Source organism: Chrysochloris asiatica, unplaced genomic scaffold (genome assembly GCF_000296735.1).
Source record: "Chrysochloris asiatica unplaced genomic scaffold, ChrAsi1.0 scaffold00049, whole genome shotgun sequence".
NCBI lineage: Eukaryota > Metazoa > Chordata > Mammalia > Afrosoricida > Chrysochloridae > Chrysochloris > Chrysochloris asiatica.
The window spans coordinates 2,279,851-2,297,914 of record NW_006408567.1 but is presented as its reverse complement, the minus strand read 5'-3'; the positions used below and the strand labels follow the sequence as shown (position 1 = coordinate 2,297,914).

Here is an 18,064-nt window from a genome sequence, read left to right as displayed (position 1 = left end):
GATCAGGCTAATTGATATTCTAGCTTCTTTCTAGCTCTAGCATTCTCCATTTAGTACTCATGAAAAGTAGCTGGTAACGAACTTGGAAAGAATGCATGTAACTTGTTTTGTGAACTCTCAACTCAACTTTTTCTATTTTAAAAAAAAATTTAAGGAAAAATGTTTCAAGCGAAATCTTCCTTTTTAGTTTTCCCATTTCCCTGAGAAGTTTTACATAGCACAACAACAGCATAAAATGACATACATAATTTTACTACTTGGACACCAATCTTTTAATTATATGAAATGTATAAGGCTTATTCAAATGCAAAAACATATTTTTAGGTCAGATAACATAATGATTCTATTACTGGCCAGGCCCTAAAAGAGGCAAAGGAAGAAAGAGTGTCTATGCGTTGACTCTAATCTGTGCTAATACAGTAGTTACTAAACGTGTGTGGCCATATAAAATTAATTCAAATGAAACTAAAATTTATTTCCTCAGTTGTGCTTAAGTGCATTTCAACTGTTCAATAGGTAAAAGTGGCTATTGTACTAGATAGCATGGACACAAAAAAATTCCCATCAACACACAAAAAGTTCTACCAAACAAGGACCTAAATTTTTAAACATGTGATAATAAGAACTAAGAATAGCTGGAAGTACAAGGTGGCTCTGTGATTAATAAATCCGCCACTACCGTTTCATAAAGGAAAGTATAATTCTCTTAGTACTAATTATAATTGTAAGCTTTTGAAAATTGAAATTGAGATACCATCATCTTAGCTCTATATTTCTAAATTTCATTGTAATACAGGACAAAAAGACTACACCACAAGTTAAGTTTTCCTCTTCACCTTTGGAGGATTGACTTGATTAACAAATAAAGAGTGGTGATAAAGAGAAGCTTAGATAGATAGATAGATAGAGACAGATAGATAATGACAGATTTTAAATACATTGCCAATCATCACGTCCAAAGATACAATGGACTTCAACTATTATGTTTTAGTTCAAAAATTTAGACATTACCTTTTACTTTATTTTTTAGTTCTTCATCCAATCTTTCCATAGAATTATTACCAATTGCTTTAAAAATTCCTTTGCTCACTCTCTAAAATAATGAAAATTGATATAAATACTATTACAATTTACATTTTAGTTATTTTCCTTAGAAAATATGTAATCAAATCATGAAAATGATCAAGATTTGCTGAAAATAAAGTTTCAAAATCACAATTTAAAATTACTTCAAGCAGTTGAAAAGAACTGTGCTTACAAAACAGTCACTAACCACTAACCAGGTGACTGAGTTAATCTCAAATTGTTACTTAACCTATTCAAACCACAGGTTTTTAGAACATGCCCACCAAGTTTGGAAAGACCACTGAAATAGTTCCTGCTAAAAGAAGACTGGTTAAATGGGAGCTACAAAATGGACTTCTAAGCTCAAAGTCCAGCTCTGCCATCACTGAGGAGCCATGGGCCAGGTACCACACCTATCTACATCCTAGCTTCAAAATCTATGAAAACAAAGTAATCACACAGTTTTGCAAGATGGTTATGAGGATTGAGAAAGGTAATTCATATAAAATAAGTATACTGATTGAAATAAAATGAGAGCAAATTAAATGTTACTGTCACTATTTCTGGTACTATTATTAATTAATTATATTCTCATCCCAAATACATTATTTTGTTGTCAGTAATTAACAAAAATTTTAATTATACCAAACATTTACAAAAGGAAAATACTTTTCTAGATTCAAAACTGCTAAATTACACTCAGGAGGGTGTGTTGCAATTGAGAATTGTGTAGGGATAAACATTTCCCAATAATTGCAGCTCTTCTGGTAGAGACTAGTACAACAAAATCCTTAATGAACAATAATTATATAAATATCAAGTAACCTAATGGAGAATCATTTCTAATTCTCCTGATTCATTCTAATGATTAAAACATACTGGTTGAAGAGGTCAGTATAGAAAAAAATGCTAAAAAAAGTACAATGGCCCCAGTTTTCAGTGATTTAAGAACTGTCAAAACATCATATGACAAGCAAGTCCATGAAGATGGGCTCATAAAATACAATGATCAGAATATGCTAACTTGGTATTCTTCAGCTCTCATCCCATCCAATAAATAGCGCAAAAGTTCCTGGCTGTCTTGCTGCTGATAACCTTTAAACCGCACAGCTCTATGGGAAAGAAAAAAAAAGAAATTTTAAGTCTACTAAGTTATAAAGCTATGTTTACAAAATGTTAAGCTCATAGCACAAATCTCATAGTGCCTCTAGCTTCTCAAAATTTGTTTCCGCCAATAAAAATCTTGACAGATTTTACTTTCATTTAAAATATACTTTTTAGGTTTCTGGCATCTGCTTTTCTCACTGGCAACTATGGGGCAGAAGCACTACCTTGAGCATGCGACACACAAACTATACACCAGCTGCCCAAGCCACGCCCACTCACATCTCCTACGCTTAAGAACACTTTTGAAGACATATGTTCATACTGTTTCCAGTTACTAGTACTGGATAAACTCTTGAGCACACCTCAAACTCAAGTCTAAACTGACACCCAAAGTACAGAAACTTCTTAATCAAGAAGCAAAAGTTTATCTTAATCAAGAAGCAAAAGTTTATACACTTAGTTTAAAAGACGCAAAAATTGTGACTAAGTATAAAGACTCCAAAAGTGAATTGTTGATTACTTACAAAACATGCAACAGAACAGTTAGACATCAAGGTAAAAGTAGAAGCTTTCTGTCAACATTGAAGAGCAATCGTAGCACCCCTTCAATTAAACCCGCTCTGAAGACACCAAGAGAAAAACTCTTGAGTTCTGCAAAGTGAAACTTTGATATGTGTGGATCCAAAGGCATGAGTCCTCCACTGATCTTCTGAATACCTACATCTGAACAGTCAAGACCCACTTTCTCTTCCTCAAGGAATATAAGCAAAACAAAGAAACACTTCTCTCAACTAAAATTGTTGCTTTATTGTTGTTGTTATGTGCCTTGCGATTTAGACCAACTTTGCAGTCCTGCACATAAACCCACAGCGCCACATCAAGACACTTAGTCAGCAAGAATTCCAAAAAACCCCAAAGATGGACTTTAGAAATTTCTTGTCTTCTCTATAATTGATGTAATTTGAAAATAAGAAATGTCTAATGTAATTTCTGAAATTCAATATAATCAAAAAGCAATAAATATATTTTAAATCCAAGTGATATAAGCCATGCTATAATATATATACATCTTGTCGCTGTTAAATGCCATCGAGATGGTTCCAACTCATAGCGAGTATACATACAAACTCTGTATACGGTTTCCAGGGAGTGGTTGGTGAGTTTAAACCACCAACCTTGCAGTTAGCAATCCAACAGTTATCCTACAGTGCCACACCAGGACTCTAAAATATATACATACTAAATTGACTCAAATGCTGCTGTTTAAGCATCTAAGTGAGGCATTAAAAGCACAAACAAAGTGGATACTCACTTTTTACAGACCTGAGAAAAGAGCTCTTTAGGTGTCACAATTCCCTTTTTGGTCTCCTGCATCTCGTTAAGAAACTGGCTCATAGCCAAAGTAAGAGGTCCTGGAGGCTCAAGATTTATTTCTAAGGGTTCCTGAATATAGAAATAAAATTATTTCCTTCAGTCAAATTTTAGGATCATTTACTTTACTAAAATGCATTTAGTTAACATATACTGCCAATAATGCTCATTGAACTGCTTCATTTAAGTGTAAAATGTGCCCTATAAGAGAATGAAATTTCCTGGTCCTACGGAAAGCCAAACTTCTTACAATCAAGATGATTCCAAGCCATAACAAATCAACAGAATAGAGTAAAATTGCCCCATAGGGTTTCCAAGGCTATATAATCTTTACAAAGTAGATTGTCACATCTTTCTGCAGCAGAACTGCTGGTGAGTTCAAACCACCAATCTTCTGGTTAGTAGCTGAGTGCTTAACCACTGCATCACCAGAGCTCTTCTATTGGCACAGTTTGTACTTGATTACAAATGTAAAATGGAGTCCTGGTGTGGTGCTATAGGATAAACACTGGACAGCAAAATGGGTTTGAACTGCAAGATCAGCAGGTCAAAATCACCAGCCACTCCTCAAAAACCCTATACAGGGTGACTATGAGTCAGAACAGACTCAACAGCACTTAACAACAACAAGACTAATGTAAAGGTTGATGGTACAAACCATTCCAGCAGCACTGCTAAAGAAAGTCCGGCAATCTGATCCCATAGCAATTACAGCCAAGAAAACTCTATGGAGCAATTCTACTCTGTAACATGTGGGGTTACCAGGAGCTGCAATAGACTCAATGGCAATGGATTTGAGGATTTTGTTTGAAGTTTCAGACTATCCAGAACTTACTGTAAGACGAGAAGAGATTAAGCAAAACGTTAATTCAACTGACTAAGGTAAACCTTTTCGGACTATATAGAAGTTACCTTAAAAGATATAAAACTAACAATGCAAGCCTAGGATTTCAAAAATATCACCATGTTATCAAATAGGAAGCCAAACACTAGGACACAGTAGAACATGACACACACATACAAAACTATATGTAAAAGCTCCTTATTAATTTCTATGAGCCTAAAAACATTGAACTTGGTAGACCAAAACAAAACAAAAGCAAAAAAAAAAAAAAGGTGGATATGAGTGTCCATTCTTTCAAATAATTTAGAATGTGGACATTCAAAGGGAGAAAGTTACTGAAAGAAAGACAACATTTTAAAGTACATACTGTTAGTGCCAAATCAGGTGGCTCAATTTTCACAATTGTTCCAGACATTTTTACTTCTTTTAGTAGTTCTCTAAGTACTGGAGTTTGTGACAAATTCTGGAATAAAGATGGAAAGGAAGAAGAAAATTATTTTAAAGAATCATTTATCTATTTATCCTGAAGTGTTGCTTCTATAAAAACAGAAAATCACTGTCAATACGACAACCTTTATTACATCTATACTCGGTAAAGGAAAAGCATGTTCTTCTCTCCATCCTATATGGCTGACTGATATTTCAGTTCTGAGCTTAATCATCACTTCAGATGGGCATTCTTCTACCACCCAATCTGAAGCAGCTATGCCCCCTAATCACAATGACTCTCTCACCACCACTTAACACCCTTTGTAACTACAGATCTGTTTCTGTTTCTGTTCTAGGTAATCCTTGCTTCCTCACCCAAATGGAAGCTCCTTAATGGCAGGGATCATGTTTGTTTTGAACCCCACTGATCCTAGTACTCAGCACAATCTTACTGTCATGCAAAATGAAACACTTGAGTTTTCTTTGAAACCAAAAATACTTGAGGGGAAAAAAAATACAAACAACTCCATATGTAAGTAACAGAACCTCTAACATGAAGAAAAAGCTAGAATATTTCTTTAAAAAGAAAAAAATATTAATACTGGCACCTGCATAACTGCATTGAAGAAGCACGTATTTCCCAAATTACTGAGTCCTTTCACAGTTATTTGGGAAATAGAATTCATGGAGCCATTCTCTTTAGCCATGTTTTCCTTTTTCTCTTTCTCTTGTTCATTTTTACTCTCTTTTTCTAATTTTTTATTTTCAAGTTCAATGCTCCCATTATCTTTGGCTGCATTAATAAAAAAAAAAAAAAGAGAGAGAGAGAGAAATGGGGGGGGGCAGAGAATTAGTAAAATACATAACAGAGTTATACCAAATGCAAAGTTATCAATGGGGCAGAGTACTAGAATTTTTTTAATGTTACCTAGTTTCATTATTTGCCTCTGGTTTTTAAATGCTGACAAATTAATACAAGTAAAATACTGTACAGAAAGAGAGAAACAAATAAATCCAAAATACTTAAAACTGAAATGAGAATTATTTGGATAAATGAAATCAAACAGTATATTGTTGTTAAGTGCTGTCAAGTCGATTCCGACTCATAGAGACCCTATACAGGGTTTGCAAGGCTTTTAAAGTTTTAACGGGAACAGAATGTCACATCTTTGTCCCGCAGAGCGACTGGTGGGCTCCAAGTCCAGATCTTGTTCACAGTCCAGTGCTTATCCTATGAAGCCACTTTTGTATAAATCTTCCCTTTTCTACTGCATAAAAAATCTTTGCAAATGAGTGTATTTTATACCTTGAGAAATTAAAAAATAAAACAACCAAATAAAGCACATGGACATAAAATAAATTTTCTAATAAATTCTGCAGGTAAAAAACTCACCTAAAGTACAGAATAAACCATCTGGCTCTGCCAGAGATACTTCTTTGATCATGTTATTCCTTTTTCCCAGTGAAAATCTAAACTAACTTAAAACGGACATAGTAAGCCAACCCAATTAATTCAATTACTTATGAAAGGAATTTTGTAAATACCTGACAGATATCAGCCTACTAGAAGTACTTTATTTTATATCATTCCAACAAATGAAGTGAAATCTTGCTATTACAAAATGTAATACAATAAAGTCAGTGTAAGTTCTACCTTAAGCCCCATCTAGGTTAGGGGGACAGAACGTTACTTTGTACAATTCTTCACCACAACTAACTAGTTTATTTCTCAGATCCCTTCCAAATCTAGCATCTTATAATTGTATATATTTCTACTGTTTCATGTTCTTAACCAAAAATAGTTTCATATTTTCAAGACAACTATAACTAATTTTATCCAGCTATTTGTAAATGCCATAGTAGTATAAATAAATCTAAATAGCAGCACATATAGTCAGCATCACCGAATGCACTAAGAAACAGATGATTTTACCTGATTTTGGAGTTGTAATACCAGCTTGTTTTCTAACATAATCAACCACCTGACCCAATCGATTGGAAGTACAATACTGCACCTCTTCATCACACATGTAACACCTATTTCCCAAAAAATCAGAGTGAAAAAAGTGACAAACAATCAAAAGAAGACACCAAAATTACAATTTCTCAATTACAAAATGTATCGTGATGGTGGTGTGAGGTGCCGTCAAGTTGGTATCAACTCATATCAACCACAAAAGAAGGAAATGTTGCTCAGTCCTGCACCATCCTCACAATTGTTGTTTATGTCCACTTGTGTAGTCACTGTCTCTCGCCATTGCATTGTGGGAAATTTCTCTTTTTTGCTGACTGTCCCCTCTTGACAACATGCCCAAAGTACATCAGATGAAGTCTCACCATCCTTACTTCCAAGGATTATTCCAGCTGTACTTCTTTCAAGACAGATCTGTTTGTTCTTCTGGCAAGCCATTTTACTTTCGGTAGTCTTTGCTAACACCATAATTCAATGCATCAACTTTTCTCCTGTCTTCCTTATTCATTGCTAAGCTTTCATAGACATATGAGGCAATTGAAAAGATGGCTTAGGCCAGGTATACCTTAGTCCTCAAACTGACCTCCTTGCTCTTGAACACTTTAAGTAGGTCTTTTGCACCATATATGCCCAATGCAGTGTTTGATTTTGTGAATGCTGCTTAGATGAGCACTGACTGTGCATTCAAGCAAAATGAAGTCCTTGACAACTACAATCTTTTCTCCATTTATCATGATTTTGTTTATTGGTGCAAATGTGAGTTTAGTTGTTTTGTTTTGTTTTAACACTGAGCTATAAGCCATACTGAACACTGTTTACTTAGATTTTCATTAGGAAATGTCTCAAATCCTCTTCACTTTTAGTAAGCAAGTTGTGTCACCTGCATATCACAGGCTGATGATGAGCCTTCCTCTAATCCTAATGCCATGTTCTTCTTCATGTAATCTAGCTTCTTGGTTTTGATTTACTCAGCACACAGACTGAATAACTATGATGAAAGGACACAACTCAGACACACATCTTTTCTAATTTTAAACAATTCAGTATCCCCATGTTCTAGGTGAGTGACTGCTCTTGGTCTATGTACAAGTTCCAAATGAGCACAATTAAGAGTTCTGGAATACCCATTCTTCACAGTATTACCCATAGTTTAGGATATGCCTTTGCATTGTCATTAAACCCCAAGGAAACATCTTTCTGGTAGTCTCTGCTTTCAGCCAAGATTTTTCTGACATTAGCAATGATATCCCTCATTCCATGTCCTCTTGTGAATCCAGCTTGAAATCTGGCAGCTCCCTGTCAATGTACTGCTGCAACAATTTGTGAATTATCATCAGAAAAATTTTAATTATGTGTGGTATCAATGATACTGTTCAATAATTTCTATATTCTACTGGGTCATATTTTTTTTAATGGGCATAAATATGGATGTCTTCCAGTAGTTGGCCAGTAAGCTAAACATTTTAAAACACATTTACATAATTCAAAATACTAACAAATTTTACAACTGACAATGAACGCTGCTATGAAAATACATGGGTCTGAAAGATATGAACATTTATTTTAATATCAAAATAGAAAATGTAAAACATCAGCCCAAAATTTATTTACATGCAAGCTCATTACCTAGATAAGTTATTATAATCTCAGTTTGTCTAACATTTGTTCTTGGTATACCAGTTTTAAAACTAAAAACAGGCCACAAAATCCTTTATAATAATACCACAACAAAGAATAAAGGGATAAAGATTCCTTAAGCCTTCTACATGATATAATTTTTCTGTTTGTCTAATACTACACAAATGTTTCATATAGCATTCCATTCTCCACCCTTCTAGAAGTATTTAAATAAATAAAATCTTTAAAATTTTTTCTTTCCTAAACATTTCAAATCTCTTCATTCTCTAATATTCCAAGATATTTCTAGTCAATGTATTCAAAGTTTGAAACTCACCATACACTCCAGTTGTCCAAATTAAGAACAAGGCAGTGAGGTTCAGATCGTGGTATCTTATAGTGCTTCAAGGCATGCTGCTCCTGAGAATTTCTGCCACAGCCCTAGAGAAATCACAACCATACACCTCAAAGTCACAGAAATTCATGGAATGAAGAATTCATAATCTTTAATGAACAAGGAAGTGGCTGAAGTAATATAGCCAATCATAAGAATTTGAAAATAAAACATTAACATAAAATTTTTGACATAAAACATTATCAGAAGTTTGGACTTTGACTAGACCTTGAATATTTATGTGCAACTGAAAACAGTCCTGGTGTGGCGCTGTGGTCTAATGCATCAGACTGCAAAGTCATTTGAACTGCAAGGTCGGTGGTTGAAGCTCACCAGCTGCTCCTTGGAAATACTATAAAGGGTTGCTATGGGTCGGAATTGACTCAACAGCACTTAACAACAACATAAGAACATCATTTAAAAAGGTATTTAGAAAGCCATGCACTGGAAGTACCCTTCCTCTCCAATTTCTCCTTTCCAGCAACTCATTAGGTCATGTTTGGACTATTTAAAGGCCTCAAAATTTCTCTTTGACTTCAGCCTCTTACATACACCTATATTTTTTAGCTTAATTTTCCTTAAAATTTAAAAACCACTGCTTATGCACTCAATCAAAAAATTATCACTCTTAATCTTTTAATGAACAAGCCCAATTCCCTGCGATCTCAACTTGACCAAACATTAAGTACCATATTCTCTGACTCATATTTCATATGCCATCTAAAAGCACACCCAGCACTTTCGCAACTATACAACTGCATCCATATTATTCCATTTGTCCTGGAATCCTTTACTGTTACTACAACCTGGTCATATCCCACCCATTCTTCCAGATTCTGCTCAAAAACAATTTTCCAAAAATTTTATACCCATCCTCGCAAAAAGGAAAATATTTTCTCCTTTCTATAAATAAACTACAAAACTTAGTGGAAATTCCTACTGGTATTCCTTATTTTCTTCTTTGTACTGAAGGATCATAAGTCTTCATGACACAAATATTATTCTATTTTATTAACTTTATTTTCCCCAAAAGCCCTAGCACTAGAGATAAGGTGCCATCAAGTCAGTAATGACTCATAGGGACCCTATGCACAACAGAATTAAACAGTGCCTGGTCCTGCGCCAACCTCACAACTGTAGCTACATTTGAACCCATCGCTACTGCCACTGTGCTAATCCATCTCCTGGAGGGTCTTCCTCTTCTATGCTGCCCCTCCATGTTATCAAACATGATAACCTTCTCCAGGCACATGGTCTCCTGACAATGTGTCCCAAGTATGAATGAAGAAGTCTGGCCACCCTTGCTTCCAAGAAGCATTATGGCTGTACTTCTTCCAATGCATCTTGCTTTATTCTTTTGACAGTCCATGGTAATTTCACTATTTTCCTCCAAAGCCGCAGCTCAACTAATAATTATTCTGCAGTCTTCCTTATTCAATGTCCAGCTTCCACATGCATGAGGTTACTGAAAATACCATGGCAGGGTCAGGCCTCAAAATGACATCACTGCTCTTCAACATTTTAAAGAGGGTCATGTGCAACAGATCTGCCTAATGCAATATATCAATGGATTTCTTTACTGCCTCTTGGTCGATATAGAGGTTTCTCATGAGCACGATTAAAGTGTTCTGGAATTTCATTCTCAGCAATGTTGTCCATAGCTTGCCATGATCCACACAACTGAAAACCTTTGCATACTCAATAAAGCACAGGTAAACAACTTTCTGGTATTCTCTGCTTTCAGCCAAGATCTATCTGATGTCAGCAGTGATATCTGTCTTTCCACATCCTTTTCTGAATCTGGCTTGAACCTCTGGGAGTTCTCTGTCAATGTATGGTTGCAGTCATCTTTGAATTACCTTTTGCAAAATTTTGCTTGCATGGATATTAATGATATTGTCCGATGATTTCCACCTTTTGTTGGGTCACCTTTCGTTGTAAAGGACATAAATATGGATCACTTCCAGTCACTTGGCCAGGTAGTTGTCTTCCAAATTTCTTGGCATAGATGAGTGAGTGCCTCCAATGTTGTCATCAGTTTGTTGAAAGATTTCAATTTGTATTCCATGAATTGCCTTGTTCTTTACGAATGCCTTCAATGTGCCTTGGACTTCTTCCTTCAGTATCATTAGCTCTTGATCATATGCTACATCTTAAAATAGTTGAACAGGGAACATTTCTTTTTGGTACAGTGACTCTGCATATTCCTTCCATCTTTTTTTGATGCTTTCTGCATGCATCATTCAATATTTTGCCCATAGAATCCTTCAATACTGCAAATGAGGCTTGAATTTTTTTCTTCAGTTTCCTCAGCTTGAGGAATGTTGAGCATGTTATTCCCTTTTGGTTTTCTAACTCCAGGTCTTTACACATCTCGTTATATTTTACTTTGTCTTCTAGAGCTGCGTTTTGAAATTTTCTATTCAGCATTTTTTCCTCCTGATTTCTTTCATATTCTTTAGCATCTCTACACTGGAGAGCAACTTTCTGAGTCTCTTCTGGACTCCATTTTGGTCTTTTCCTTTTTTTTTTGTCTTCTTAATGACCTTTTGCTTTCTTCCTGTATGATGTTCCTGATGTCATCCCACAACTCTTCTGGTCTTCAATGTCTAATGATTCAAATCTTTTATTGAGATGATCTCTAAATTCAGGTGGGATATGTTCAAGGTCATATTTGGCTCTTGTTTCAATTTTCTTCAGCTTCAGCCTGAACCTGTATATGAGCACTTGACTGTCTGTTCCATGGTCTGCCCCGATCCTGTTTTGGCTGATGGTATGGAACTTTTCCACCGTCTTTCCACAAATGCAGTCTATTTGATTCCTGTGTATTCCATCTGGTGACATCCATGTGTAGAGTCGTCTTTTATGTTGTTTAAAAAATGTATTTGCAATGAGCAAGTCATTGGTGTTACAAATTTCTATCGTGCGATCTCTAGCATCGTTTCTAACACCAAGGGCATATTTCTAGCTACCGATCCTTCCTCTTTCTATCCAGCCTTTACATTCCAATCCCAGCAATTATCAATACATCTTTTTACTGCATGTATGATCAATTTCAGACTGATGAAGTTGGTAGAATTCTTTAATTTCATCATTACTGGCTTTAGTGGTTGGTATGTAAATTTGAATAGTGATATTAACTGGTCTTCCTTGTAGGCATATGATATTATCCTATCATAGACAGCATTGTACTTCAGGGCAGATCTTGGTATGTTCTTTTTTTTAACTGGTTATTAAATTTAATTTTGTTTAAATACATACTCTTTTCCCATCCTCACCCACTCTGGGAAGGAACAGGAGGTTCCCCCCATTTTGGGGATTCCATGTATAAAGCCTGAGATGGTGAGGATTTTTTCAACGACTAAATATTCTAAAATAGTCTCTCTTCTTCTTCCTAGGCTGTCTCCATCTGGAAGCTGAGCTAAAACCTGTCCAACATGGGTGATCCTGCTGGTATTTAAAATACCTGTACTATAGCTTCCAGAATCATAGCAACACTCAATCCACCAAAGTACAACAAATTCACAAACAAGTGGTGGAGTTATGGAGTGGCAGAGATATGGTAAGCATTAACTGAACAAGTAAATAAAAGTTTTTGCCCTAAAGGATGTAGACTTAATTCATTAAAAAAAAAAAAAATCCTGAGATTTTCTGCTTGCAGCTAATTAGATCATTCCTATTTTTTTTCCCCCCAGTATTTATCTAAACCAGGTCGCCATCCTCTTGGGCCACACTACAGTAATTATTTCCACTGAAGGTAAAAATACACTTCAACTGTAAAAAAATAATTGGTTTCCAGCTTCATCTTTCTTACAGCTCTGCCTAATACCCCAGTTTGCTAACATATAAATTTCATTCGCAACTACTAAAACACCCTGACATTTAGTACCATGGAAGTTGGCATAGTGTGTGTACTGCCCAGATCTCCCCTTGAAGTACTAATTCCCCTAGCTGCCAAGAGTGATGCTTGCTGAAAACTCACAACCCCATTAATCCTCAAGAATTACCTTCAGTTAAAGGGACAGACCACATCCAATAGCTAATCAATGAGTGGGTACAAAGACCTGGCCCCTTGTTTAGTTGAAGACATCTCTGAAAGGCCAGAGTTCACTGTGGAATTGGCTGATAACATATAGCAACTGGTCTTAGCTCAATTTGTCCTTCTATATAGCCTTGCCTTGCCTACTCTTTACTTGGTCTGGTACCTGAGAATATTCCCTAATAAACTATACAGATCTTCATCACATAAGCTTTTCCCCACAGATACTATGCCAGCTGACATCCAAGTTACCCATGTTGTAATTTACAAGCAACACCTTGTAAAACAAATTAAAAGCAAACTCATTGCATCAAGTCAATTTCCACTCATGTGTAACCCCATGTGTTACAGAGCACAACTGCTCCAAAGGATTTCCTTGACTATAGAGTCAAGCACACTGTCTGCAACATCTATTGTTGTCTTTAGATACCGAGTCACTCCCATTTCACAGTAACCCTACGAACAACAGAACAAAACACTGCCCTATCCTACACTATGGCCACAACTGCTGCTGCTTTTAAGCCCATGGACGCTGTCACTGTGTCAATCCATCAAGTTGGGATCTTCTCATTTTCAGTGACCCTCTGCTTTTCCAAGTTTAATGTCATTCTCCAGGGATGAGTACCTCCTGTTAATATGTCAAAAGTATGAGAGATAAAGTCTCACCATCCTGGCTTCCAGGGAGCATTCTGTGTATACTTCTCCCAAGACAGATCTATTTGTTCTGGAATTCCATGGTACTTTCAATATTTTTCTCCAGTACCACAATTCAAATTCACCGGTTCTTCTGTAGTCTCCCTTACTCACCATCATCCAACTTTCATATGCATGTTGTTGTTATGTGCAGTGGAGTCGGTTCCGACTCATAGTGACCCTGTACAGGGTTTCCGAGGTTGTAAATCTTTACAGGAGCAGAAAGCCTCAACTTTCTCCCACGGAACAGCTGGTAGTTTTGAACTGCTGACCTTGCGGTTCGCAGCCTGATTTATAACCACTACACTGCATGAGGCAATTGAAAATACCATGGCATGAGTCCTCAAACTGACATCTTTGCTCTTCAATACTTTAAAGAGATCTTTTGCATAACATCTATCTAATGTAATACATCTTTTGATTGTTTGACTGCTGCTTGCATGAGTATTGATGAATGATCCACGCAAACTGAAGTTTCTGACAACTTCAATCGTTTCTCCAATTACCAAGATTTTATTTATTGGTCTAGTTTGGGAGGATTTTTGTTTTCTTTATATTGATGTATAATCCATACTGAAGGCTGTGATCTTTGATATTCATCAGTATGTATTTTAAGTACTTTCCAGTTCCCGCAAGCAAAGTTGGATCATCTGCAAAGTACATGCTGTTAATGAGTATTCCACCAATCCTGATGACATTTTCCTCATCATATAAACCAGCTTCTCAGATTACTTTCTCAGCATACAAACTGAATAAGTACAGTAAAAGAATACAACCCTGGCACACACCTTTCTAGAATTAAAACCATGATTTTATGATTCAAAGTAACCAAATACCAGTCCATTTGAGCTCACTAATGATACTGATTTTCATTAGTTCCAATTCATTTTGACAACTTCCAATTTTCCTAGATTCATACTTAATATATTCTAATTATTAATATATGTTTACAGTTGATTTTTCCTCATTTGAGTTGTGCCACATCAGTAAATGAAAGTTCTGAGTAGCTTTACTCCATTTGGGTCATTTTGGTCAACTCTACTTTGCGGCCGCAACTCTTCCCCAGTCCTATTTTGAGTGCCTTCCAACCTGCAGGGTCATCTTCTGGCAGTATATCTTGCAATTTTTTGTTGATATTCATAATGTTTTCAACTTCTGGTATTATATCTGACAATGTTTCGTTGCTATTCTCAAGGTTTTCAGTGGGTAAAATTTCACAAATAGTCTGCCTCTCCTTCTTCCTAGTCTGTCTTTGTTTGGAAGCTCCACTAAGACCTGTCCATAATCAATGACTCTGCTGGTATTTTAAAACAAGTGACATAGCTTCCAACATCACAGCATCACGCAAGCCACCACAGCAAAACAAACTGATAGACAAGTGATGGCCTGCACCACCTAAAGACTTAAAATAAGTTAAAACAGTTTCTAAAATCCCTTAATAGTCAAAATTTAAGCATACCTGATGGCCACATTTAAGACATAGCCAAATGGACCAGTTTTCTTCTGTTTCCTCTTCAGATTTATCTTTCACTTTATTGTCTGTCTTACAATCTTGGCAAATATTCCATTCCACGTTCACTAAAGCCCTTTTCAAAGTACCTTGTTCTAATCCTTTTCTTATGTGTCTGCACACAGGTTCTACTAAAACACATAACAAAGAAGAAGTACACATAAGATCAAAAATGATTCAGAACTTTCATCTAAGAAATTTACTCTATAAGCAGTTCATCTGAAAACTTTTTGACATTTGATATTATGAATTATGTAAAAATAAAATATAAATTTGAAATGTTACTTTTTAAAAGTCCTACTTATAACTCTCCATAAATATCACTTCTATTTTGTAGTTATTTCTTTTTAAAAAATGGCTTTTTATCTTAAAAATGTCTGTAGAGAGAGCACTTCATAGGCTTACTGCAGGACAGGAATTATGTAGATGCCACATAACCTAAAAGCAGCTCTTCTCTTTGAGTAACGGAGTCAGGCAGGAGACACAGATAAATAAATAAATGTGTAAAACTCTGCAAAACATGCTGTAGCAGCATAGGAAAAATTGCCAAAATTTCACAGGGAGGTAATATCTGGACAGTCTTGGATAATATTATCAGCAATAAATATTTCTGATAAGACTCCTGATGTGGCACTGTAGGACAAGCACTTGACTGCTAACTACAAGGTCAGCAGTCAAACCTACCAGCTGCTCCTCAGAAAGCCTATTCAGGGGCACTATTAGTCAGAGCGACTTGATAGTACATAACAAAAATGGTCCTGGCATTGTGCTAAATGGTTGCATATATCATTTCATTTCACCCTCATAACCAGCCTACAAGATTGAGAAAATTAAGATTTACATCCAAGGACACTTAAAACTGAGCAGCTGTGGCAGAATTTGGACTCGGGACTTTCTGATTCCAAAGCTCACACTCTAAACCACAACCTCAGGGAGTGATGGACAGTCTAAAGAGCAACATGTCATGAACTCACGGATGGAGAAATATATGCTGTCTCATCAAAAAGGCTAGTAATAAGAGGCGGTTGCTGTTGCTGTTAACTGCCATTGAGTTGTTATCAATTCACAAAAAAATTTACAGACTTTGAGGCTGTAAATCCCTGCGGGAGCAGAAAACCTTATCTTTCTCCCTTAAGAGTGGCTGGTGAGCTCAATCCACCAACCTTGAGGTTCGCAATCCAGTGCTTATCCTACAGAGCCACCAGGCTCCAAATAAGAGGTGTTAAAGCCACACAATGTGTAAAAATGTAACATCTGGACCTGAGGCTGAAAACCATATTGGGGTCAGAATAAATGAGGGGCTTTGCAAAGTACTGTGAAAGGCCTGAGTTTTTTCAAAGGTCCTTAAGGTTTAAAAGTAGTTAACAGACAAGATAAGTTTCATTCCAGTAAGTTCACAATACATCAAAAGAAGAAATATAAATGCAAATGAGGTCATGTGAAAAATACTAAACTTCAGCATGAGCCAATATATAAACTTAAAACAGGTGATTCCTTTATCAAATAACAAATCAGGAAACATTTTTACAAATTATATAACTAGTGCTGGTGAAATATTTTATTTGATGTAGCTGTTGCTGTTTTTTTTTTTTTGTTAGCTTCTGTCAAGTTGTCCCTGACACACGGTGATGCCATGCACAACAGATGGAACCAATGTGATCCACAGGGTCTTTACTGGCTTATTTTCAGAGGTAGATTACCAGGCCACTCTTCCTAGTATATTTTAGTCTAGAAGCTCTGCTGAAACCTGGTTAGCATCACAGCAATATATAAGCCTCCACCGGCAGATCTAAGACTTTAAATTAGGAAAACATTTTTGGAGAGTAATTTCGCAACAGGATCAAAAATCCTTCAAAATATTTATATCCTTTGATCCAGCAATTCTATTTCTAGAATTTTTACTAAAAACATAAGTGGACAGAGATTTAACTATAAAAATGTTTATTGGTACTCTATTCCTAAGACTAAAAAATTAAAAGACTACCTAAGTAGCTCTGGTAGCATAGTGGTTATGAATAGGGCTGTGAACCGGAAGGTCAGCAGTTTGAAACTACCAGTTAGTTGTTCTGCAGGAGAAAGATGAGGCTTTCTGCTCCCATAAAGATTTACAGACTTGGAAACCCTGAACACGGTCGCTATGAGTTGGAACCGAATCCATGGCACATAACCACCACCACCTAAATTTATAGCAGTAGGGAATTAGCTACATATACTATGAAATACGCATCATGGTCCTTTACATCAATTGAATACAATGCCAATAAAAATATTATGTTTTTGTTGTTGTCAAGTGCCGTCGAGTTGATTCCAACCCACAGTGACCCTGTATAGGGTTTCCAAGGAGCAGCTGATGAGCTTGAACCAGTGACCCTGCAGCTCAAACGGCTTTGCAGTCTAGTGCATTAACCCATAACACCACACCAGGACTATTAAATAACATGTAGGTATAAAAAGCTAAAACACATATTACATGATAACAATGCACACTGATTATGTGTTTATATATTTTTAAATGCTTATCCATTTGGGGATATAAACATAACTTTAAAGAGTCAATAAGTGAAATGTACCTAAAGATTCAGAAGAATCATCGATTGGAACAGTTTTTCCCTTTGTCCGTTTCTTTCCCATGTTGGTACTTTATGGATGACTTAATGACACAAAATACAATCTAGAAAACAAGATAAAGTTAGCTTGACCAAAAATGGTGTTTTCTATTTCTCTAGGAGACAGTAATATAACTAAACTATACATAAGATCATAGCTTGTACAGCATACTGTATAATTTACAAAGCTCACTCATTCAGGTATATTACTTAATTTTCAAAAGAACTCTGTGCAACAGAGAACAAACAAGATGGCGGATCGGGTGGACGTATAGCAGAGAGCTCCAACAACAACACAGAATACCCGACCAAGCAGGTTCAGGGGATGGTCCCAGAACTCTGAACCACATATAAAGGAATACTTAGAAGGTTGGAAGGCTCACAGCTGGGGGAATTTGTGGCAGAAGCAAGAAATCT

At 36.1% G+C, this 18,064-nt stretch overlaps 1 protein-coding gene and 1 pseudogene across 2 annotated transcripts in view; one reads left to right on the top strand and one right to left on the bottom strand.

The window, feature by feature from the left end:
- The window catches only part of USP16 (ubiquitin specific peptidase 16), a 38,514-nt gene that overhangs the window by 13,977 nt on the left and 6,473 nt on the right, over positions 1–18,064 (bottom strand). The window contains exons 2-10 of one of the 2 annotated variants that reach the window (XM_006862510.1): positions 17,612–17,712; positions 14,991–15,169; positions 8,743–8,846; positions 6,750–6,853; positions 5,425–5,609; positions 4,755–4,850; positions 3,485–3,615; positions 2,090–2,177; positions 1,012–1,093 (exon numbers count right to left, since the gene is read on the bottom strand). In XM_006862510.1, coding sequence (XP_006862572.1) covers positions 1,012–1,093; positions 2,090–2,177; positions 3,485–3,615; positions 4,755–4,850; positions 5,425–5,609; positions 6,750–6,853; positions 8,743–8,846; positions 14,991–15,169; positions 17,612–17,672 — 1,030 coding nt within the window. In that variant the 5' untranslated portion in view covers positions 17,673–17,712. The remainder of the gene's footprint in view (positions 1–1,011; positions 1,094–2,089; positions 2,178–3,484; positions 3,616–4,754; positions 4,851–5,424; positions 5,610–6,749; positions 6,854–8,742; positions 8,847–14,990; positions 15,170–17,611; positions 17,713–18,064) is intronic. The other variant, XM_006862511.1, reaches the window with a different exon arrangement.
- LOC102813663 lies at positions 2,379–3,123 on the top strand (annotated as a pseudogene).